The sequence below is a fragment of the Cimex lectularius genome, unplaced genomic scaffold (genome assembly GCF_000648675.2).
Source record: "Cimex lectularius strain Harlan isolate CLEC.00 unplaced genomic scaffold, Clec_2.1 scaffold33, whole genome shotgun sequence".
Classification (NCBI taxonomy): Eukaryota; Metazoa; Arthropoda; class Insecta; order Hemiptera; family Cimicidae; genus Cimex; species Cimex lectularius.
In genome coordinates this window covers 1,811,725-1,832,159 of record NW_019392683.1, presented here as the reverse complement: position 1 = coordinate 1,832,159, position 20,435 = coordinate 1,811,725, and the positions used below count along the sequence as shown (strand labels likewise).

Here is a 20,435-nt window from a genome sequence, read left to right as displayed (position 1 = left end):
TTGCTCTTCCTCCATTACTTCTAAAGAGGATAGTCCAAGGCTGCTTAAATGTGTAAGAATTCATGTACCTCAGTTTAATTCGAGGATAATTAAGACTTTTTGTCCTACTCGTAGTCAAACCAACTATATGAATTACAAAGGTTTAAAAGGTGTGGTTGAGATGGGATGTTAGTGTCCGACTGGATCGAAGTCACGATAGCTCAATTGGTAGAGCAACGGCGTATTTAGCCGAAGGTCGTGGGTTCGAATCCCGCTCGTGCCATTAACTTTTTTTCATCTCAACTAAAAACCTTAATTAATTGTAAAGTATTAATTGGTCAAGCGGACCACGAAAACTACTGAATATATGAATTACATCTATTAGGTTTTAGGTTTCGTGGTCCGATTGACCAAATTAACTCTTTTCAATTAATTGACAAGCTTTGTGCCGTAAGTGTCACTAATCCACTAATACTAATTCATAGGCACAAAACTGTGTAAAAATACATAATTTATTTCGTTACAACGAATGCTAATCGTGTTAAGTGTGCTTAAACCGCAAAGCTTTGTGCCGTAAGTGTCACTACAACAACACTAACATAGTATGGGAGTACTACTTTGACGAATTGTTAGGCCCAAAACTTTAATATGTTACAATTAATTAAGGTTTTTAGTTGAGATGAAAATAAGCCAATGGCACGAGAGGGATTCGAACCCACGACCTTCGGCTAGATACGCCGCTGCTCTACCACTTGAGCTATCGTGTCTCGATCCACTCGGACATCAACTCCCCATCTCAACCCCACCTTATGAGTTTTCCCTCCTTTTGCCATTTTTATTTTTTTTCATCTCAACTAAAAACCTTAATTAATTGTAAAGTATTAATTGATCAAGCGGACCACGAAAACTAGTGAATATATGAATTACATCTATTAGGGTTTAGGTTTCGTGGTCCGATTGACCAAATTAACTCTTTTCAATTAATTAATCTTTAATTAAGGTTTTGGTTGAGATTAAAAAATCAGTGCCACGAGCGGGATTCGAACCCACGACTTTAGGCTAAATACGCCGCTACTTGAGCTATCGTGACTTCGATCCACTCGGACACCAACACACCCATCTCAACCCCACCTTTCGAATTTTCCCTCCTTTTTGCCATTTTTCAAATGTCGTGAAATCTATTTGATTCTCAGCGCCAAAAATCGACAAATGAAAAATGGCAAAAAGGAGGGAAAATTCGAAAGGTGGGATGGGAGGTGATCCGAGTGGATCGAAGTCATGATAGCTCAAGTGGTAGAGCAGCGGCGTGTTTAGCCGAAGGTCGTGGGTTCGAATCCCGCTCGTGACTCTGTCTTTTTTACCTCAACTAAAACCATAATTATATGAAATACATGGCGACAAACAGACTAATGCTGGAAGGGAATGAACTTAATACTGACTGTTTTTTTTTCTATCTTACATCAAATTAAAAACACCAAAATAATTGAGAAAATAAAGCTTTATGCTAGTCATAGTCACAAAAATGTATTACTCTATGGGAATCTCTCCTGTAAATAAATAAAAAAATCTTTGGAGCTTTATATACACTTTCTGATCTTCGATTTACGATCCGGGTTGCATTCAAATAATATCGAGCGAAAGGTTTCACGCATTTTTTTATATAAATTTTTTTATTAACATTTCACAAACCTGTTATAGCCGATAATAGCTAGTTAAAATATCCTCGTGAATTAAATATTAGTTCCGCCTGAGCATCGGCGACCTTCTGCCCCGCGGGGATAATTCTGTTTATTGGGACGAAATGATTGGAACGAATGGAGAGGATTTTTAAGTCTCACTCAAAGGCATTTCTGTGTCAAGTGAAGGCTGAGAAAAACGTCGAAAACCTCCAAACTCATAGCCACGGCTTTCTGGCTGTCTTATTGTCATCATCTGATTGACCGTTTTCATCTGTCCGTAAAGCCGTCTTAGAAATCTCTTCTTTATAAAATCCCATGAACGTTTAAACTCGACTATTCGAAAGTGTATTCCGTTTTTGTAGCGTGGGTGATCTTAATCCGGGTGAACAACCGTTTCTATTTATAGGCGTGAGTGGACATCGAGAAACGGATGCTATCCGCTCAGCAAGGACGTCCTGATACAATACCGGTCCAAATAAAGAAACGGCGGCTTATATTCCAATAATAAGCCATCACCCGGTTGATAGAAGTGGCCCCCGGCCCGAAATACGACTTTCACTAATTCGTTTAATATTCAGAAAGGGAGGGACGGGGACAAACGGTTAACAATAAGAGAAAAGTTTACTTTCAAAGCTTTTAAGCACTTTTAAACCTCCGGCTTTCACCCGGCCGAAGCACCAAATGCTCCTTATTAACGTCTTCCTTCCACGTTAGACTATTTTTATTCTGTTTTCACAATTTCCTTTGCACTTGGCACCCTCTAATCTGCAATCAAAAACAAAAACAAACCTTTATAACCACACAGTATAAAATAGGCTTACAACAATTACCTAATATCTATTTAATTAAAACAATCTAAAAACTAGGAAATGCCTTTAAAAAAGTCTACTCCTTATCAATTTATGGGTGTGTCTACGATCAACCTATCAGGCTTTACATAACGAAGTTTTAAATTTTACCAGCTACTTGTAAATAATTACTAAGTCCCAGATTTTGAACATTGGCGTTTGGTAACATCCGTCACTATAATTATACCGACCGTTGTGCAAATTAATTATTAAACAACGTAAAAGTACATATGGTCATTTATTTTAACAAATTAATTTTACGTGCATAATGCCAGATGCAGTGAGCTTTTTTAAATTTTTATTCATCTTTCATGAAGTGGAGCTTGTTAGTAAATTTTTATGTTAACCTGCTAACCATTGAACATTTCACACTGGCCACCCCTCGTGTGGACGATGTCACTAATCAACAATAAACATTTTATTTCGAGATCGTGAGATGCGGTCTGGTGTGACGTAGGTTTTAGAAAAACGTTTTCTTTATCATGCCAACGTTTCGATCTTTATTGAGATCATCTTCAGGGCTCAAAGTGTTTGTTTTGTGCAGATGTGTCATTCTTGTCCGTCGTGTTGAGAGTGCCGACACACAAAAATGACACATCTACACGGAAAACAAACACTTTGAACCCTGAAGGTGATCTCAATAAAGATCGAAACGTCGGCACGATAATGCAAATGTTTTTCTAAAACCTACGTCACACCTGACAGCATCTCACGATCTACAAATAATCATTGACTAACGGTCACTAAACATCATACAATGCACATTTTATTAATATATACAAACGGATCAAAGATCCTTTACAAAGAATATAAATCACGAGGTCATAAACAATTTAAGTAATAGATAGACAAAATGTATAAAATAACAACAAGCATAAACATAAAATAACCAAATTTCCATGATCTAAACTGATGTTTGATTTATTTCACATATAGGTCAAACATTATAGTCATTTTGTAAAATAATTACGATGACATTATGCTGAGCAACGTAATATAAGCCAAATTTCATTGGTATGTATACACGATTGATTCATTAAAAATACCTGATTTATGGTCATTTTGAAAAATGACCAAATTTCCTAAGAATATATAGATATCTCTGGTTTAATGCCCTTATCGTTGAACGTAAGATGGTTTGTAAAACGATCGAACCACCGGGTGAAACTTATGCGGTGAGCAACATAATATCAGCCAGATTTCACTAGTCCGTATTCATCTTTGATTCATAACAAATCGCCATATTTTTAGTCATTTTGTACAATGACCAAATTTCCTTAGAACATATAACATATATAACTTTCACTTAGTTCCAATATGGTTGTACGTAAAATAGTACGAACAAAATCGACCCACCACAGACATTGTACTTAACTGATTAGACGTGAACATTATGTACAATTAATTAAAATTTATGTAAGGTATTGATTGAGAGATAAAAAAGTCAGCGTCACGAGCGGGATTCGAACCCACGACCTTCGGCTAAATACGCCCCTACTCTACCACTTGAGCTATCGTGACTTCGATCTACTCGGACACCAACTTCTCAGCTCAACCCACCTTTCGAATTTTCCATCCTTTTTGCCGTTTTTCAAAAGTCGTGTAATCTATTCCATTCTCGGCGACTAATGAAATGGCCACGGAGAGCTTTAGTGGAAAATGGCAAAAAAGAGGGAAAATTCGAGGTTGAGATGGGAAGGTTGGTGTCCGTGGATGGAAGTTATGATATCTCAAGTGGTAGAGCAGCGGCGTATTTAGCCGAAGGTCGTGAGTTCGAATCCCGCTCGTGACACAAACTTTTTCATCCCAACCAAGACCTTACATAAAGTTTAATTAATTGAAAGAAGTTATTTGGTAATCGGACCATTAACTCTAATGGATTATGTACAATGATGGAATGAGCTTGGCCTATATTGATAATTTTGATTCATTTGCCATATGGGACTTGGTTAATTGGTCTTTTGTATTGTTGAAAGCATGTATAATGTCTGAGGAGCGATATCCATTATGAATAATAACCAAATTTCTTCTGATAATTTTGATTCATTTTACATAGAGCTTAGTTTTTTTTCATTTAATGAAGGATCAAGAACTGAAAATTTTGCTAAATGACGATTGGTAGACAAATTAACGTTAGGTTACGTATAATCAAATTAAGATTTATTTTTAGTAGGTCATTTCATATAATGATCTGCATACTCTCCAATACTGTCCTAGGTCTATATAGAAAATTTTGTATCATTTTATAAAAGCCTTAGGTTATTTTGTCTTATATTATTAAAGAATAATATAATTATAAGAAATTAATCAAACTTAGATGCTTTAAACAATCATCGATCCCCAAGTAAACTGATAATGACTGACATTCTATAATCACTGACCTACCGAGTTGCCATTATTCATAATGACTTATGAACGATGATCATTTTGAATAATTACCTACTTTTCTTGCTTTACATAATAATTTCATGTCAAAAATTAATCAAACTTAGATGTTTTAAACAATGATCGACCCCCAAGTGAACTCAAAATGAATGGTATTTTATAATCACCGACCTACCGAGTCATAATGTCTGATGAACGATGATCATTACCAACAATTACCAAATTTCGGGGGGCGTCGGTGGCCGCAAGGTTTAGTCTTTGACACGGCGCTCATCACTGTAAGGTAAAGGTCCCGGGTTCGAATCCAGCAGCCCTTCGAAAAAAAAAATTTCCTTAGTTTATATGATAATTACGTTTCATTTCACAAATAAGTCAAACATGTAGTTACTTCGAACAATGATCGACCCAGTAAGTAAATGACTGATTGTTTACAATGACCACACAAATGAATAACTATTGAACACTTACCATTATTAATAATAACCAAATTTCCTCGGTCAGTTTGGATTATTTTGTTTATTTGACGTATCTTGTTAGTAATTTAGTCACTCTGACCAAACATTGAGCTTTACTAGAATGACTAGCCTTTGATCTGTGGATATTTTCATTTGTTTTATTTAAAATAACTCTTGTCTGCTTAAATCAATTCATAATTTGTATTTATTTAATATTGGTATGTAATGAGCTTTTTAATACAATATAATACGTATAAGTAATGTAGAACATGTGTAAGCTTTTTTTATGTATGTATGCGTGTATTCGTAAATGTTTTTTATGTTAATGCTAGTCCTGCCTCTTTTTCTATCTATCATTCAGCCAGCAGTCCAATCAATCAACGTGTCTGTCTAGGTATCTCTTTCTGTCTACTTATCATTCTGTCCGCCGGTCAATAAATCTAAACATTTCTATACTACAAGACATAATGTACTTCTTTGGTGATGCGCAATATATTTTCACGGTTATTCAGTTAATGAATACCTTTGAGTCGGTTCTGTAAAGGTCAAAATTCGATTTTAGAAATGAAAATGAGGCATGCCGTTTTACAACATATACTGTCATTAAAATTCATGAATCGCTAACCACGGCGTTAATTTACCGCTTTTACACCTTTAAAAAAAAACGTCGATTTTTACCAAACACGTTTTATAGCTTGTTATTCGGTCTTATGTAATTGGGGAAAAAATTAGTTATATAATTTTTTTTTTTTAATTTTTCCAGATCCTGAGATGGGCTGGTGGTCGAACGACGACAACGGAGGCCCCACTTTGTACACAGTCCCGAACAGAACAGCTGTCACTGGAGATGTCTCCTGCATCGCGGCCTGTCTCACATTCGTCACCCTTTATATAGCATTCCTCATCATATTTCCCGGCGTGAGGAAGGAGGTAACGCATCATCACTTATCATCGTGCATTATCAAGTTGAAAAATCATGAGCCAACTTCGAGTCCGCTCTTCTCAGAGAAAAATCCCATTTAATGACAGCAAATTAAGAAGATAAGCTTATCTGTTTCCGTGTACTTGACTACTAATAATCCTAATTCAAACTATTTAAGCAATTTATGAGCATTATCGTTTTAGTTCTGCTTAAATGTTTGATATAAAGTAATCTAGTAAAATAGCTACATTTTTTTAAGCTTTATTAGCTTTAGCTTAGAAGAAAATAAGAACCATATTTGCTTTGATTTTCAACGTTTCAAAATTGCTGGAATGTACAAAATTCTCATGTAATTGTTTGAATGACATTCTCTCATAAATAAACAATAACTGTTTGATTTGAAGAGAAAAAAACACATTAAAATGTAAAAGTTGAAATATTCGTTTACTTTTGTTGTTATGATACATCCGTGTTCGACCTTTCCAGTTGTTTTCCATCATTGGATAAATGATACAAATTATTTTGCCTTTTTATTTTCCCCCATTTGTGCAAACAAAACGACAAAAACTTGCCGTCATCAAAATTAGAAAACAATTCCACAGGTAAAATTGGATTCTATTCCTTGGGAGTTAATTTCGCATAAACCCCACTCCTTATAATATAATTCACGCGGAGAGAAGGTAAACAATGATGGTGAGAAAATGTCAAGGCCCGCAGAAAAGAAACTGTGACTTTTACCAGAAATCCAGTGTCGTTTTCCAGACTTTTTTTTAATAAGGAGGACTGGGTGGGAATTGAACGCCTGGAACCATCATCATCTCAAAGATGATGGCCTTACCCCCTGAGGAATTTTCGCAGGCCCGAGGCCTCTTAACGTCCTCAAACTTTTCTTTTTCAATTAACTATTAATTAACCAACTACCAACTAAGATTTATAGAAATGAAGTATATAATCAATTTATTATAACTAGTAACATAGTATAACAGCCTTGCTTTTCACTCGTGCTTATTATCCTCGGCTAATTGAAAAATTGAGTATATAACTGGGCATAAAAAAAGACTGGACATGATGTAGAAATTTGTAGTTTATGATGTTTTATGGCTTTATATGCCATTTATAAAATCTTAGTCCATTTGCGACCATGTGGTACAAATCCAACCATATTTAGGACATTTAATTGTCCTTAAGGAACAATCGTGTGCAATGAACTAGAAAGAGTTTGCCCGATCTCAAGAGCATAACTGCCTTGAAGGAAGGATATTTAATTTGAAAGTGGAACTTTTATGGGAACCGAATAGAAAGCTTAAGTCTGATTTTGCTCTTTTTTTCTTCATTCCTTCGTTAAAATATAATATGAAATGTCGCCCGGTGGTTTTGCGGTTTTCAAATACAAAGCGAATATTCCCCAATTGTAAATTGGATCGAAATCGGGCCAGGACGATTTGCACGAACGAGTGAAATTTGCACAAATTGCCGAATCTGGACGATTTGCAGACTTGGGGTACGTGCTGTCCTTATTTCGGAGTTGTTGGGCTTTCGAAATACAAAATGCCATAAAATCAATTTTTGCAATTAATTGACATTGACATAAATTATTCTTATGCTAAAGATCTTATCGTTCCATTGTTCCAGAGATTAACGACTTTTACTACAGTGACTCTAAGCCTTTTTGTTGGAAATGTCATAATGGGTGAGAATATCCGTCCAGCTGTATATTGTATGTTTATACGTCGAGAAAAAATTTCGGTTCTTTTTTTCAGTCTGTCGGATGGGATCGAGTTGGCATGTGGCTAACACGAAGATCTTAAGTCCGTATCGGGCCTTTTCCAAGGAGTTGCTCGCAGCCGAGCTCGGTGCTTACATAGGCCTTGCTCATATTAACATAACGTTACTCGGTATGTCAATTTTTTTTAAATTGATAAATATATTGTTAAATTATATTTTCTTCAAGGGGACAACAACACGGATATAGACTTCAACGAAAGATTTACATGGAGGGGCTCCGGAGAGATGGGCGAGAGCTACAAAGCAGGGCTGGAAAGGGGGCTTCCTTTCCCGATCCTGACAGTCGCAGAATATCTAACCCTAGGCCAGGAGGGTTTCACCTGGGGTGGAAACTACAGGCACGCGGGATACTACGCCTCCATTTTCCTCTGGTAATGTGTAGTTTGTTCAGGACTGAGGATCACAATCGGAAAGTTGGGAATGTCTCATTGAAAAGACACAACGTTTTAAACAAAAAACTCTGCTCCTATTCCTTTAATTATGGTGGTGGTGGACCTCATGACTTTAAAGTTGTTTGGCCGTTTGAATGAAAACAAGAGAAATTTCATCTCCTCCAGATCTCAGCCAGTCATCGCCTAATAGCGAGAATAATTGGACCAGAGATTAAATGTTGAACAAACTGTTGACAAACTGGCCTTATCTCCCTTTTTCTATACATTTCACAATACAAAACAGAAAAAATATTCACAAATTCACTAAATTCGTGGTCCGCTTGACCAATTAATATATTACAATTAATTAAGGTTTTTAGTTGAGATAAAAAAGTCAATGGCAGGAGCGGGATTCGAACCCACGACCTTCCGCTTGATACGCCGCTGCTCTACCACTTGAGCTATCGTGACCTCGACCCACTCGGACACCAACTTCCCATCTCAACCGCACCTTTTGAATTATCCCTCCTTTTTGCCATTTTTCAAATGTCGTGTAATCGGATTGGATTCTCGACGACACATGAAATGGCCACGGAGAGCTTTAGTGAAGTATACTTCATTTTAAATCATTAAATTCACTAATTTCGTGGTCCGCTTGACCAATTAATATATTACAATTAATTAAGGTTTTTAGTTGAGATAAAAAGTCATTGGCACGAGCGGGATGAAAAATGGCAAAAAGGAGGGAAAACTCAAAAGGTGCGGTTGAGATAGGAAGTTGGTGTCCGAGTGGATCGAGGTCACGATCGTTTAAGTGGTAGAGCAGCTGCGTATCAAGCCGAAGATCGTGGGTTCGAATCCCGCTCCTGCCATTGACTTTTTTATCTCAACTAAAAACCTTAATTAATAGTACTATTTACAGAATTTAACTACTGAAGAACAAACCGCTAACTCTATCTCTAGTAAACTCTCTTCTCATATTATTCTCTCATCGAAGGATTCTCAACCTTTTTCTTCTTTGTAGTATTCTCGAAGTTTCTTTATTTTGTTGCTTTGTTCTTGTTACTTCATGTTTAACAATCTTGCTACACAGTTTAATTTTAAAATATACAAAATTCACGTTCTTTTTCCAAGCAGCTGGAACATGATCACTATGACTGACCAATTTTTGAGTTGATCCTCCGGTTTGGAGGGCTTGTTTTGTCTAAATTTGCGTTTTGAAGGGCGGCGTTCGCATGTTGGCTTTTGATGAACCTCCTCCTCGTCGTGGTACCACGATACGGTGCTTGTGCCATGTCGCTGACTGGTACCTTGATGCTCGGCTCGGCATTCGCGTACCACTGTCTCCTGCCTGTCAACCCGCTTAAAGTCCGATTCGAACATTCGATGCTTTCGTTCAAATTCGGCTGGTGCTTCTGGCTCGTCGTCGTCGCAGGTATTCGTAACCGCCAGGTTCCTAATAGGCATTAGTCAACTTGATATCTGTTCGCAGGAGCGCTCTGTTTCTTCGCCGGTGCGGTGATCATAATCATTGATCTCATATACCCTAACAGATTTAGTACGATACTCGAAGTAGACTACGACACGCCGTACGATAGGCATGTGATCATAGAAGAATCCCATTATAAGAGGAGGACCGGCAAAGGTCTTGAAGAGCCGCCGGGCCTCGGAAGAAGGATTCTCAGGTAAAACTCTTAATGAAACGTCATGAGCCAAACTGTCACCGAATCTGTTTCAGGCGATTGTCATCGAAGAAGGAGGAAAGGAATCTAGAAGGTCAGAACAATGCCGGTTTCGAGATGGACGTACCGAAATCGCCATGGAACTATCCGCTTCATCGGCCGGCGCTGCACGCCGCCTTCAGACGGCAAGACTCAGCATCAAGCGCCGCATCAAGCATTAATTCTCCCCCTGTAGGATATCCATTTCAAAGGTAATCACGATAATGTTTGGTTTAATAATTAACGATAAAACCAATTTAGCAGATCATGCCAAATCCAGAACCCACTCAATATCAATGATCATTCAAAAATTTCAGCCAGAAATATGTTAGTGCGAGAAAAAATTATCATAAATCACTAGTCCAGGCATATTACTTTACACAAGCACCACGACTATTTTTAGAAGTTCGTTTTACGATTCACAGCTCATATATTTATCGGGTTGTCCGGAAAATAATGCAGGATTTTGGTATTAAACAAAAAAAAAGAAACTAGTTACTTTAAAGCAATGTTCTTTAATCAAAATAATTTCCCATACTCTCAATACATTTCTCCCAACGTGTTGGTAACTTATTAATTCCGTCTGAGTAGAATTCAGAATTTTTAGAATTGATAAAGTCAATAAATGCATTTTCCAGTTCCGTTTGATTTTTGAATATTATGTGTTGTAAGTAGTGGTCCAGGTGTCTAAAAAAATGGTAGTCAGTAGGCGAGAGGTCCGGAGAGTAGGGTGGGTGAGGCAAAGTTTCATAGCCAAGCTCCAATAATTTTTGTGACGTTACACGTGACACATGTGGTCGAGCGTTGTCATGCAACAAAATGGGCCCTTTCCGATTGACCAAAGAGGGCTTCATTACTGCCAATTTCTGATGCATGGTATTAATTTGGTTACAGTATGATTCAGCATTGATGGTTTCGCCAGGATTTAAGAAGCTGTAGTGTATTAAACCAAATGAAGCCCACCATACCGTAACCATTACCTTTTTTTGATGAGTTGGGGGCTTTGGAGCTTCTCCTTTGTCGAGCCACTGTCCAGAACGTCTAGTGTTATCGTAGAGAATCCACTTTTCGTCACATGTAACAATTCTGGCCAGAAATGGGTCATTTTTGTTTCGACAAAGAAGTGATGCACAAACATCAAAGCGCTGATTTTTTGGCGATCGTTTAATGAGTGTGGAACCCAATTTTCGAGTTTTTTCACTTTTCCAATCGCCTTGAGGTGGTCAGCGACGGTCGTTTTACTGACTTTGAGTTGCTCTGCAAGTTCTCGAACAGTTGTTTTGGGGTTTTCTTCCACCACTGATCGCAGAACATCATCATTAAGAGAGGAAGGCCTTCCACGACCTTCTTCATCTTCAAGGCTGAAATCTCCCTCCCGAAATTTTTTAAACCACCTTTGCACAGTGCACTCATTAACACAACCCTCGCCCCAGACTTGGTTAATGTTTCTAGCCGTTTGGGCTCCGCTTCGGCCGAGTTTAAACTCGTAAAAGAAAATCGTACGAAATTCTCGCTTTGACATTATAAGGATGACTGAATTATTTCCAAGTAGCGGAATGCTACAGAGGTAAACAAACAATATCATTTGGAAGAGGATTAATAAGTGTGTAAACGTAAACAGAATATTTTATATAGATTTTTTTTAATGAAAACTTAAAATCCTGCATTATTTTCCGGACAACCCAATATTTATATATTATTATATATATATTTCCATCATGTAAGAACAACGTGTTTTGGTGCCATATAAAGAGCAAGTAGGAGTGTCACCCTATGTTTTTAGGCACGTCAGCGAGCTTCTGAGTATCTTGTTTCCATTTTCATAATAAAACTTCCTTGCATATAGTGTTACCTAAGTCAACATTATCATAATGAATCCTGATAAGAGTGATTGTATTTATTAGCGTAAATGTATAGTGTGAGTGGTTTGATGAAAGAGTAAACATATCAGCACTTACCTAGAGTTATTTAACAATGGTAATTCGAAAATTTCAGCCAGAAATATTTTATTTCTATACAAAAAATTATCATAAATTACTACTCCAGGCCGAATACTTCACTCGAGTACCACATCTGATGTCTCACATAAGTATAAGTTTTACTTGTTAGTCAATATTGTCATGGTAAACCCTAGTGCGAATAACTGTATTTATTAGCGTGAATGTACAGTGCGAGTATTTATGGAAGAATATTCAGAAATATGACGCTTACGTAGGTTAGTTATTTAATTTGTATAAAATGATGGAGTAATGTTGAATAGTCTATCGCTGTATTGAAATAAACAGTAAATACATAAAAAAGAATATATTTAAGAATTGTTAAAAATTTTGTTGTCCTGTCTGTGGGATTAACCTGTAACCTGTAATTTCAGTGTACTGACCATCTTAGGTTAGTCACGCTGATGATTGGTAATGATCAATTATATATTTATAACAGAATTAAGCTGTAAAATAATTAGTTATAGCTTTAATTATAATTAAATCAAGGTTTATGACTTATATGTCTTGAGATGATCGAGTTATAGATATCTTTGGAATCTAGCTTTGGGAATAAAATCAATGTCTTATGTAATAGTAAGCATTTCTTAGTTTTAATTTTCTATTTTTGTTCAAACAACAAAGCAGGCTTATTTTATCTGAACTACTAAATTGTGCATAAATAATTTTCTTAATTTTTACTGCAGTGTTAAAAGTGGTACTTTCCTCGAGTGTACTTCAGTCAAATACTCTTTTATCTTTTGATTTATGTAATTTTGAGGTCATTGTACCTTTTCTTGGGAAATTTTGTATTTTTGACTAGTATTGATTCATTCAGGTTTTATTCGATTGGATTGAATAATATTCGGAAACAAGATACACGTTTTGCTGTATCAGCTTACAATGATGCATAATCATCGTTATCAGCTTCCAAATTTTATAACTTTCAAAGATTTCCAAATAAAACATTGACCATGGCAAATTAAAATCCTAAGCTATCGGGCTTCATATAATTATTTCTTTGGCCAATGCATAAAGTAAGGTCGGGAAAAAAAAAAAAAAAAAAAAAAAAAAAAAAAAATCCTAAGCTTGTAATATTATCGAATATATCAATATAAGAATAAAATATTATATGTATAAAAACATTAAGGTTTTTTTTAAATATGACATTACTTACTCAATAACCACAACATTTTCTATTGAGTTTTGAAAAATCCAAATTGCCAGAAATGAGTATTTGTCAGAAATGAAGCAACGGCAGAGTTTGTCTTTGCTTTTCTTCTGATGGATTTCATTGAAATAACAAAACATAAAGCGTAAAGTGAAGAGTACTTTTTAGTATTATCAATAGCATGTCATAATAATAAAAAAAGAAGATAAGAAACACGTAATATACATAAGTGGATTTGGAATATATCGAATCCAATTATTAAGCTTTTTTTAATGTGTATTAAGAAATATTTGATAACATTTTAGGGTGTTTTTGTATTGCCTTTTGTCTTTAATAAAGCCATCGTGAAGAACAATTTATACAAAATTTTTTTTGAAAACTTGTAAAATTTGCGTACGTATGTAAAATAATATTTTTTTTTGTTATTTTTTTAGTTTTCGACAACCGAGTAGCTCTGAAAAGCCAAAGGAAGTAGTCATGTGGTGATTGACTCAAAAGGGGAAGGATGAAACAGTGCCATTTTCTATCTAAAAAAACTGGTACATATTGTAAATATCTTCAAGCCATTTGTGTGTCTTAGGGGTGTTTTAAATTGTTCATATTATTGCATAAATATGCTAAGTGTGATGTTGGGATGTGTACCTGATTTATAAAACAAATTGTGAATAGGTCAAGCGATAAAAAAATATATACTGAGCAACCCAATATGATTTACAAAAAAATCATGATAACTGAAATTTTTAATCAAAAGTGTCTCACTTTACGATACGTATGTTGCTCAATATGAAGACAATTATTGTTAAACATTTAAAAAGTGATTTATTCCTCAGATAGGCTGTATTTATATATTATGTAAGGTATGTAATTGTCCTTTTGTGGTGTAATAAATAATTAATTTACTTGATTATTTAATTTATAACATTAATTTTTTGTAAATAGTTATTGAGTCAACTGAATTAACATTGCATTTGATATGCCAAATGTGATATTACAATTATATTATACTGACTTACTATATATTTGATTTTCTTTCCAAAATGACCTTTTCATTATTCTGAGCTTATGTTAATTTTAATAAATTAAAATTGGTTCAACTTTATAAACATTCAATTGAGTCCGTTCATTTTCTTCCAGCTTACATTATTAATATCAATAAAAAGTAAATTTAATATCTGCTGGATTAGTTAAAAATGAGTTCACGATAATTTTGCAACAGATAGTAGAGAGAGGTCCGGCATCCTGTCGAAGTCCTGACCACTGTCATTCTGTCCGCCCTTTCAAAATTTGCCTTCACAATCTCATAATACCTTCCATCGCTGAAAAAATTTGACCTTTAGAATCATGACTCTTTTTTTTTTTTTTTTACCAAGGTTCCAATTACCTCAGCACCAAGCTTCTTAATTTGAGACACTTGACACGGAGAATGTCGATAGCTTTTTGAGATTTGTCACTGAATCTGAGATTATCCGGGTCCCACCTTAACTCGAGCCTTTCCAGGATCGAGCAGTTGTTTGCGATGCCGTCCATGAGCTGGTCGACGTGTATGTTGACCCCTAGCCTCTCTCGAGTGCCCATTATCAAGATCCTTAACAGCCAGAAATTAAATTTGAAATATAAAGTATACACAATCAATTACCTCGCGTTTGTAAGAATAGGCAGGATTGACATCCATAGTTGATCTGTGATATGAGGCATTCCAGATAAGCTAAGCCCAAGGAGCTGGTTGCCATGGCGGCTCAAAAATTTATGTAAGCCTTCATCGCTTAAATTATCCGAGCTGTCTAAGTCCAGAGCGATCAAGTTTCTAGTGTTGCCTTGTTCCATAAATGCCTTCAACACCTTACACACCATTTTTAATTAATTTTCGACCGCAGTTTAAAAACGAATTACTTCCTTACTGAATCATTGAAACCGTTGATTTGTCCGGCTCTGAGAAATCTCAAATTTGGTATTCTTGTCAGCATGTCAATTAAACATTCAGTCGACAGGTCAGTTGCAGTTATGTCCAGTTCTTGGACAGACGATTTTTCCCATTCGACTGCCATAACATGTTCACTCTGCAGACCTTAATAATAAAAAAACCTAATTATTGTAAACAAAAAGTTATAAAATAAATGCATACTTGTCTGATTCATCAAAAGACAAGTCAAGCGTCTGCTTCTTTGAAAAAGAGTTTTCATCGTTGAACCAGTAACTTTGTTGCAGAAGTTAACTGCAAGGCATTCCAGCTATAAGCAAAAAAAATGTTACTTATAAAGCATACAACTAGCAAACATTTCAGAAAATAAGAATGGTTGAGTTCTGCTGTGCAACAGACTACCCTACTGGGAACAGGTAAGTCAAAAATATTGCAAATTCTTAAAAGTAAATTTCAGAGGATCCAAAAGAATAAAAACACAGATTTTTAGCATGTCTTTTGAGCAGGGCACTACAGACTCAAGACATTTTTGTAAAAATTGCTATTAATGGACAAAATTAAAGGATCTACCACACCTATATATTATGTAGGGTGGGCGACCAAGACTCGAGGGGTTAAATGCCTGGGTAGACTCGTACCCCATCCCTAAAAGGTCCAGGACTTGGTCGTCTCAGGTGTCCTGCATAAATCTCTTGGACTTGTTCACAAACCCCAAGATTTTGGATCATTTTATCTCGAGGAGTGATTTGGTGATGTCCGCTCCTTCAAAGATTTCAAATCTAGACTTAGCATACCTATCTGCGAGGTAGTGCCTTGACGTTTCTTCTTTTATTTCGCAGAAACGGCAAAAGGGATCTGGTAGGATACCCATTATGAAGAGGTGTCTTCTCAGTGGGCAGTGGCCCGTCAGAATACTTATCAGCCTCCTAATTCCCTTCCTTGAGATAGAGAGTAGCCATTTCGATTCTGCTGGTTTGATCGCCTTAACAAAGGATCTACCACAAGTTCACCATGTCCTGAATTCTTCTGCAGATTAGGAACCCACATGTGCACATTTTGAATTCAATAAGTCTTTACATACCAACATTAGAAAATCCAGGCCTTATAAGCTAAAATCAAGGAAGATATGTAGAATCATTATATTTTATAGGTATGACTAGGCAGATTAAATAGACATCTAAACAAAATTATCATTTCAATGAAAACATTATGTGCAGATTCTGAAAAGTTGCTGACAAAACACACACCAACAGACTACAAGGTATTATCTTCCATAAGAGGTATTATTTTTGGACCTAGAACCCAATTATGATGAAACAAAAGCGTTTCACCAATCAAATGTTTACTAAACTTTTTCAAAAGATAAAAAGGTGGTATATACAATTAGAGAAACTAAGGATTTAGGAAAAATGGGTCACAGAATGCATAATAAAAGGATGAAACTAGCTTTAGAGATGTTTGAATAATATACATACAGATAAGAAGATTATATGAAGGAAATAGACTTTCTCTTTGAAATACTTTCTCTACCAATTTAATTAAATTTTTTACCTGGATGCAGTTGGAACTGAAAGCATCAATGTGACTGTCATCAATAAAATTAATGCCGTAAAGGTTGATAACTCGGAGATTAGGGGTCGCTGATTTCATCTTGTGCACGTTGATGACTTCGTAAATTTCTTCCTCCTCTTCCTCAACCTTCTCATACGTGCCGATGAGGTGTAATATTTCAAGCCCGTTGATGAAGTTGTAGATTTTTCTCATAAAGCCCTCCATGAAGATGACTTCAGAAAGGCAGATGCAAAGGTAACGCAGCTTCGCTGGAAACGTCTGTAAACAATTTATTGCAGTTAGCCAGACCAAATAAACACCTTCATCTTACCTGCAATTCACTGAAATCGTGAAGCTGCATGGCTGTCGAGAAGTCAAGAAGCATGTGGGTCAGATTTGGGCATTTGTTAGCCAGCTCGTGGAGCACTGTGTGCGTAATCAGTTCAATCGGGAGCTCTATATAGCGCAAGCTTGGTCCAAACCTTATACTAAAAAATAAATTTACAAAAAAATTGAATGAAAAATATTAACCTTATTTATATTGTAGCTTTACCTTATTAATGCAAGAAGAGACTCTAGGGAACCGACATGAAGACCAGATATCTCAGGTCTGAGCGAAACGCATTTCCAGAGGCGAGTATCGTAAGCGATTATTCTCCATTTTTTGCAAACTCTTGCAAGCAAGCAGACCTCCCTGTGGCTCAAGTAGCTGAATATGTGAAGCAAAACTTTATCTGGGAGCTTTTCCACTGTCTAAAATTTTGAAGAAATTAATATAGAGTTTGTGTGTGAATCATTTGTAAACTTACCGTCCCAGCGAAAGGGCTTCTGAGAACTCCGGTTCCATCATCGATGTAGACCTGAGACCTCTCAACTGCCAACTGTCCCCAAACCTATTTCATCCAAAAAATTGTAAATGTTCGTAAAAGAAATTTTAAAAAAGTAAGAGAGATTTTTTTTAAATATTTGACAGATAAAACAGTATATTTGTCATTTATATCTTACAATTTAAAGGTTTTTTTGTCTTTTTCTTAATATATCATTTTACTTTATGATATTTTAATTAATAAATTTAAAGTTATCTTTATAATGGAGTTGTGTAATGATTTAAGGGGTCAAATTTGATGAAAGATCTTATCTTAGAGCTTATCATCTAAGGAGTAATTTTTTAAATTTGTATTTTATTATATAGTAGTATTTAATTGAACTCGTATTGTAATTAAAGGATTGAAAAAAATAAAATCAATGAGGAAATAATTGAAACAAATTCAATTTTCTAACAATAAACTTAAACGATCATTGCTTCCAGATATCTCTTTTTATAGCAGTTTAATTATTTTTGAAACAAATTTTTTACCACTTAAAAATTAATTAAAATTGGAAATTGACTTTAATTAATTAAAATTAATTTATATTTAATAAACACAAACTCCTGTTTTGTTGTACAAGAAATAAACTAATAAAACCCTTATACTTGCTTAACGTTCGAGCACTTTTAATACGAAGCGGATAATAAAAATGAGAACGATACAATAAATACTAACATCATCACACATGATCGACACTCGGCTTTTTAATTATTTAAACCAAAAATTTCAAAAGCTGTTATAGAAAAGAAGGTTCAGGGGTTGATTCAAAGCCCCGACTGGGATTTATAAATAGAATTGAGTTTGAGAGGCCCGAACATTTTTAAATAGAACATGTTCCCTCGTCCAACATCAAATGTACTCATTAATAATTAAATAAATTAATGATTATGTTTTTTTAAATTTGTTATTAATGCACAGAAGAGCATCCAGGGGTTCAAATTAGCACCATCCACATGTGTAGATTAACAGAAAGACCTTTTAAAAAAAAATTTAAACCAATTTATTAAAACCAATTTAGCCCAAATTTTCTAATTTTCTCATTATAATAATTAATATTATGATATTTCACAGACTTTTTTTCTTATACTACATAAATTTAACAGTGCTTAATTTTTTTTTTTTATTCCTCAAACATCCATGGGCATGCTTTTTCGTTTGGCTGTTTGCGCACTCAAAGTTTTTGATCATTTATGTGTGGGATACGATTATGTTCAAGATGCGCCAGACTATCCTTTCAAGTTGTTTTTAGTTTAATAAAATCCAAAATGAAAGAAATGAATTTAATTAAATTGTAGTTATATTCGTAAACTATCATCAAACCAACAAATTTAGAACAGAAAATTGCAGGTTAAGATTAAAGTAAAAGAACGCAAGACTAGTTAGATAAGGAATCCTGAAAACCAGACAAGTTAAACCGGCAAAAAAAGATAACACTTGGAATACTGATTATTTACAGATGTCACCAGTTACTTATGAATGCACCCCAACCCCCATGAACTTATACAAGAGACTAGATCTGACAGAATCACACAGACTCACTGATGATGACAAAATGCTGAAACGCGTCAGACTAATCCGGCCAAGATGATCTAGGGTCAAATTACAAAAGTCTCTGTGCTTATAAAGACACATTGTCCCTACAATGTCCAACAATCGAATGTGAAAAAAATTTTTTTGTTTTTTTGAGATTCGATACGTTGGCATTGTATTAGGCACAATACATCTTGTGGCTAATCAACGAATCTCTAGCCTCTTTAGAAAACACTGGAAATGGCTTTGTTAAAGTATCAAATATAAACATTTTCCTATGTTTTACTCTGCCAAAGTATCTAATATTCACATTCGGTTTTTTGTCCCGAACATGGACAATTTTTTTAATTTTAAGCAATTTACACACAAAAAAAAAGATAACATAAAGTAGATAACAACCACTATACATATTTATTAGTTAGGTTTTGTAAATATCATTAAAGCTTACAATTAATACAATGCATAATGTCAAATATGCCACATTCGCTCTTTTTAAATGGAAAACCTAAAAAAATCACAAATTAGAACTTTTTTGTAAAGTGACAAATATAGTTTATTTATTTATCATAAAAAGGGTTAAAAACTGTTTAGGAAAAATATTTTTTCAAAAGTTTTGGAAATGCGCTCAGTTTGAAAAGTACTTTTGTTCATATTTGATTGTTGGACATTATAAGGAAGATATCAGATGGCTTGTTTCCACCTCACACAAACTCACAATTTTTTTATTATTTCATTTCAATAAACTCCGAAATGGTTTTTGACCAAATACAATATAGTTTTCTTTTTTTCTTGTTGTCAAGTGATGAATATGGTTTTTTACTTATAATAAAAAGGATTAAAAAAAAACGACAGAAAAATTTAAAAAAACGTTTTGGAAATGCACTGTTTGGAATCAGAATTAAAGGTTTTTTTTAATCCTTTTTATTATAAGTAAAAAACCATATTCATCACTTGACAACAAGAAAAAAAGAAAACTATATTGTATTTGGTCAAAAACCATTTCGGAGTTTATTGAAATGAAATAATAAAAAATTTGTGATTTTGTGTGAGGTTGAAGCAAGTCATCTGATATCTTCCTTACAATGTCCAACAATCAAATATGAACAAAAGTACTTTTCAAACTCAGCGCATTTCCAAAACTTTTTAAAAAATATTTTTCCTATGCAGTTTTTAACCCTCTTTATGATAAATAAATAAACTATATTTGTCACTTTAAAAAAAAGTTCTAATTTGTGATTTTTTTTTAGGTTTTCATTTAAAAAAAAAATCGCCTAG

At 34.8% G+C, this 20,435-nt stretch overlaps 2 protein-coding genes and 1 non-coding gene across 5 annotated transcripts in view; 2 read left to right on the top strand and 1 right to left on the bottom strand.

Annotated features, from left to right (window-relative positions):
* The window catches only part of LOC106662603 (dual oxidase maturation factor 2), a 103,468-nt gene extending 89,159 nt beyond the window's left edge, over positions 1-14,309 (top strand). For all 3 annotated transcript variants that reach the window (XM_024225695.1, XM_014386802.2, XM_014386804.2), the window contains 8 exons: positions 6,110-6,276; positions 7,901-7,958; positions 8,029-8,163; positions 8,220-8,424; positions 9,648-9,859; positions 9,917-10,109; positions 10,163-10,357; positions 13,727-14,309. In XM_024225695.1, the coding sequence (XP_024081463.1) occupies positions 6,118-6,276; positions 7,901-7,958; positions 8,029-8,163; positions 8,220-8,424; positions 9,648-9,859; positions 9,917-10,109; positions 10,163-10,357; positions 13,727-13,778 (1,209 nt within the window). In that variant the 5' untranslated portion in view covers positions 6,110-6,117 and the 3' untranslated portion in view covers positions 13,779-14,309. The remainder of the gene's footprint in view (positions 1-6,109; positions 6,277-7,900; positions 7,959-8,028; positions 8,164-8,219; positions 8,425-9,647; positions 9,860-9,916; positions 10,110-10,162; positions 10,358-13,726) is intronic.
* On the top strand, positions 1,255-1,327 carry Trnan-guu. Its single transcript has one exon. It is a non-coding gene; the product is annotated as a tRNA-Asn (tRNA).
* On the bottom strand, positions 13,825-18,408 carry LOC106662602 (uncharacterized F-box/LRR-repeat protein C02F5.7). The gene is made up of 10 exons (XM_014386800.2): positions 18,306-18,408; positions 17,571-17,654; positions 17,315-17,514; positions 17,093-17,249; positions 16,762-17,040; positions 15,415-15,520; positions 15,191-15,357; positions 14,929-15,131; positions 14,674-14,877; positions 13,825-14,608 (listed from the first exon to the last, which is right to left on the bottom strand). The coding sequence occupies exons 1-10, from the start codon at positions 18,315-18,317 to the stop codon at positions 14,473-14,475; spliced, it is 1,548 nt and encodes a 515-aa protein (XP_014242286.1). The 5' UTR covers positions 18,318-18,408; the 3' UTR covers positions 13,825-14,472.
* Positions 18,409-20,435: the final 2,027 nt, after the last annotated feature.

Excerpts from the sequence above, each read along its gene's own strand:
- LOC106662602 (XM_014386800.2), bottom strand. Across the intron at positions 15,358-15,414 it reads TCTTTTGATGAATCAGACAA|GTCTGCAGAGTGAACATGTT; the intron begins GTATGCATTTAT and ends TTTATTATTAAG. Across the intron at positions 14,878-14,928 it reads CCTATTCTTACAAACGCGAG|GATCTTGATAATGGGCACTC; the intron begins GTAATTGATTGT and ends CTGGCTGTTAAG.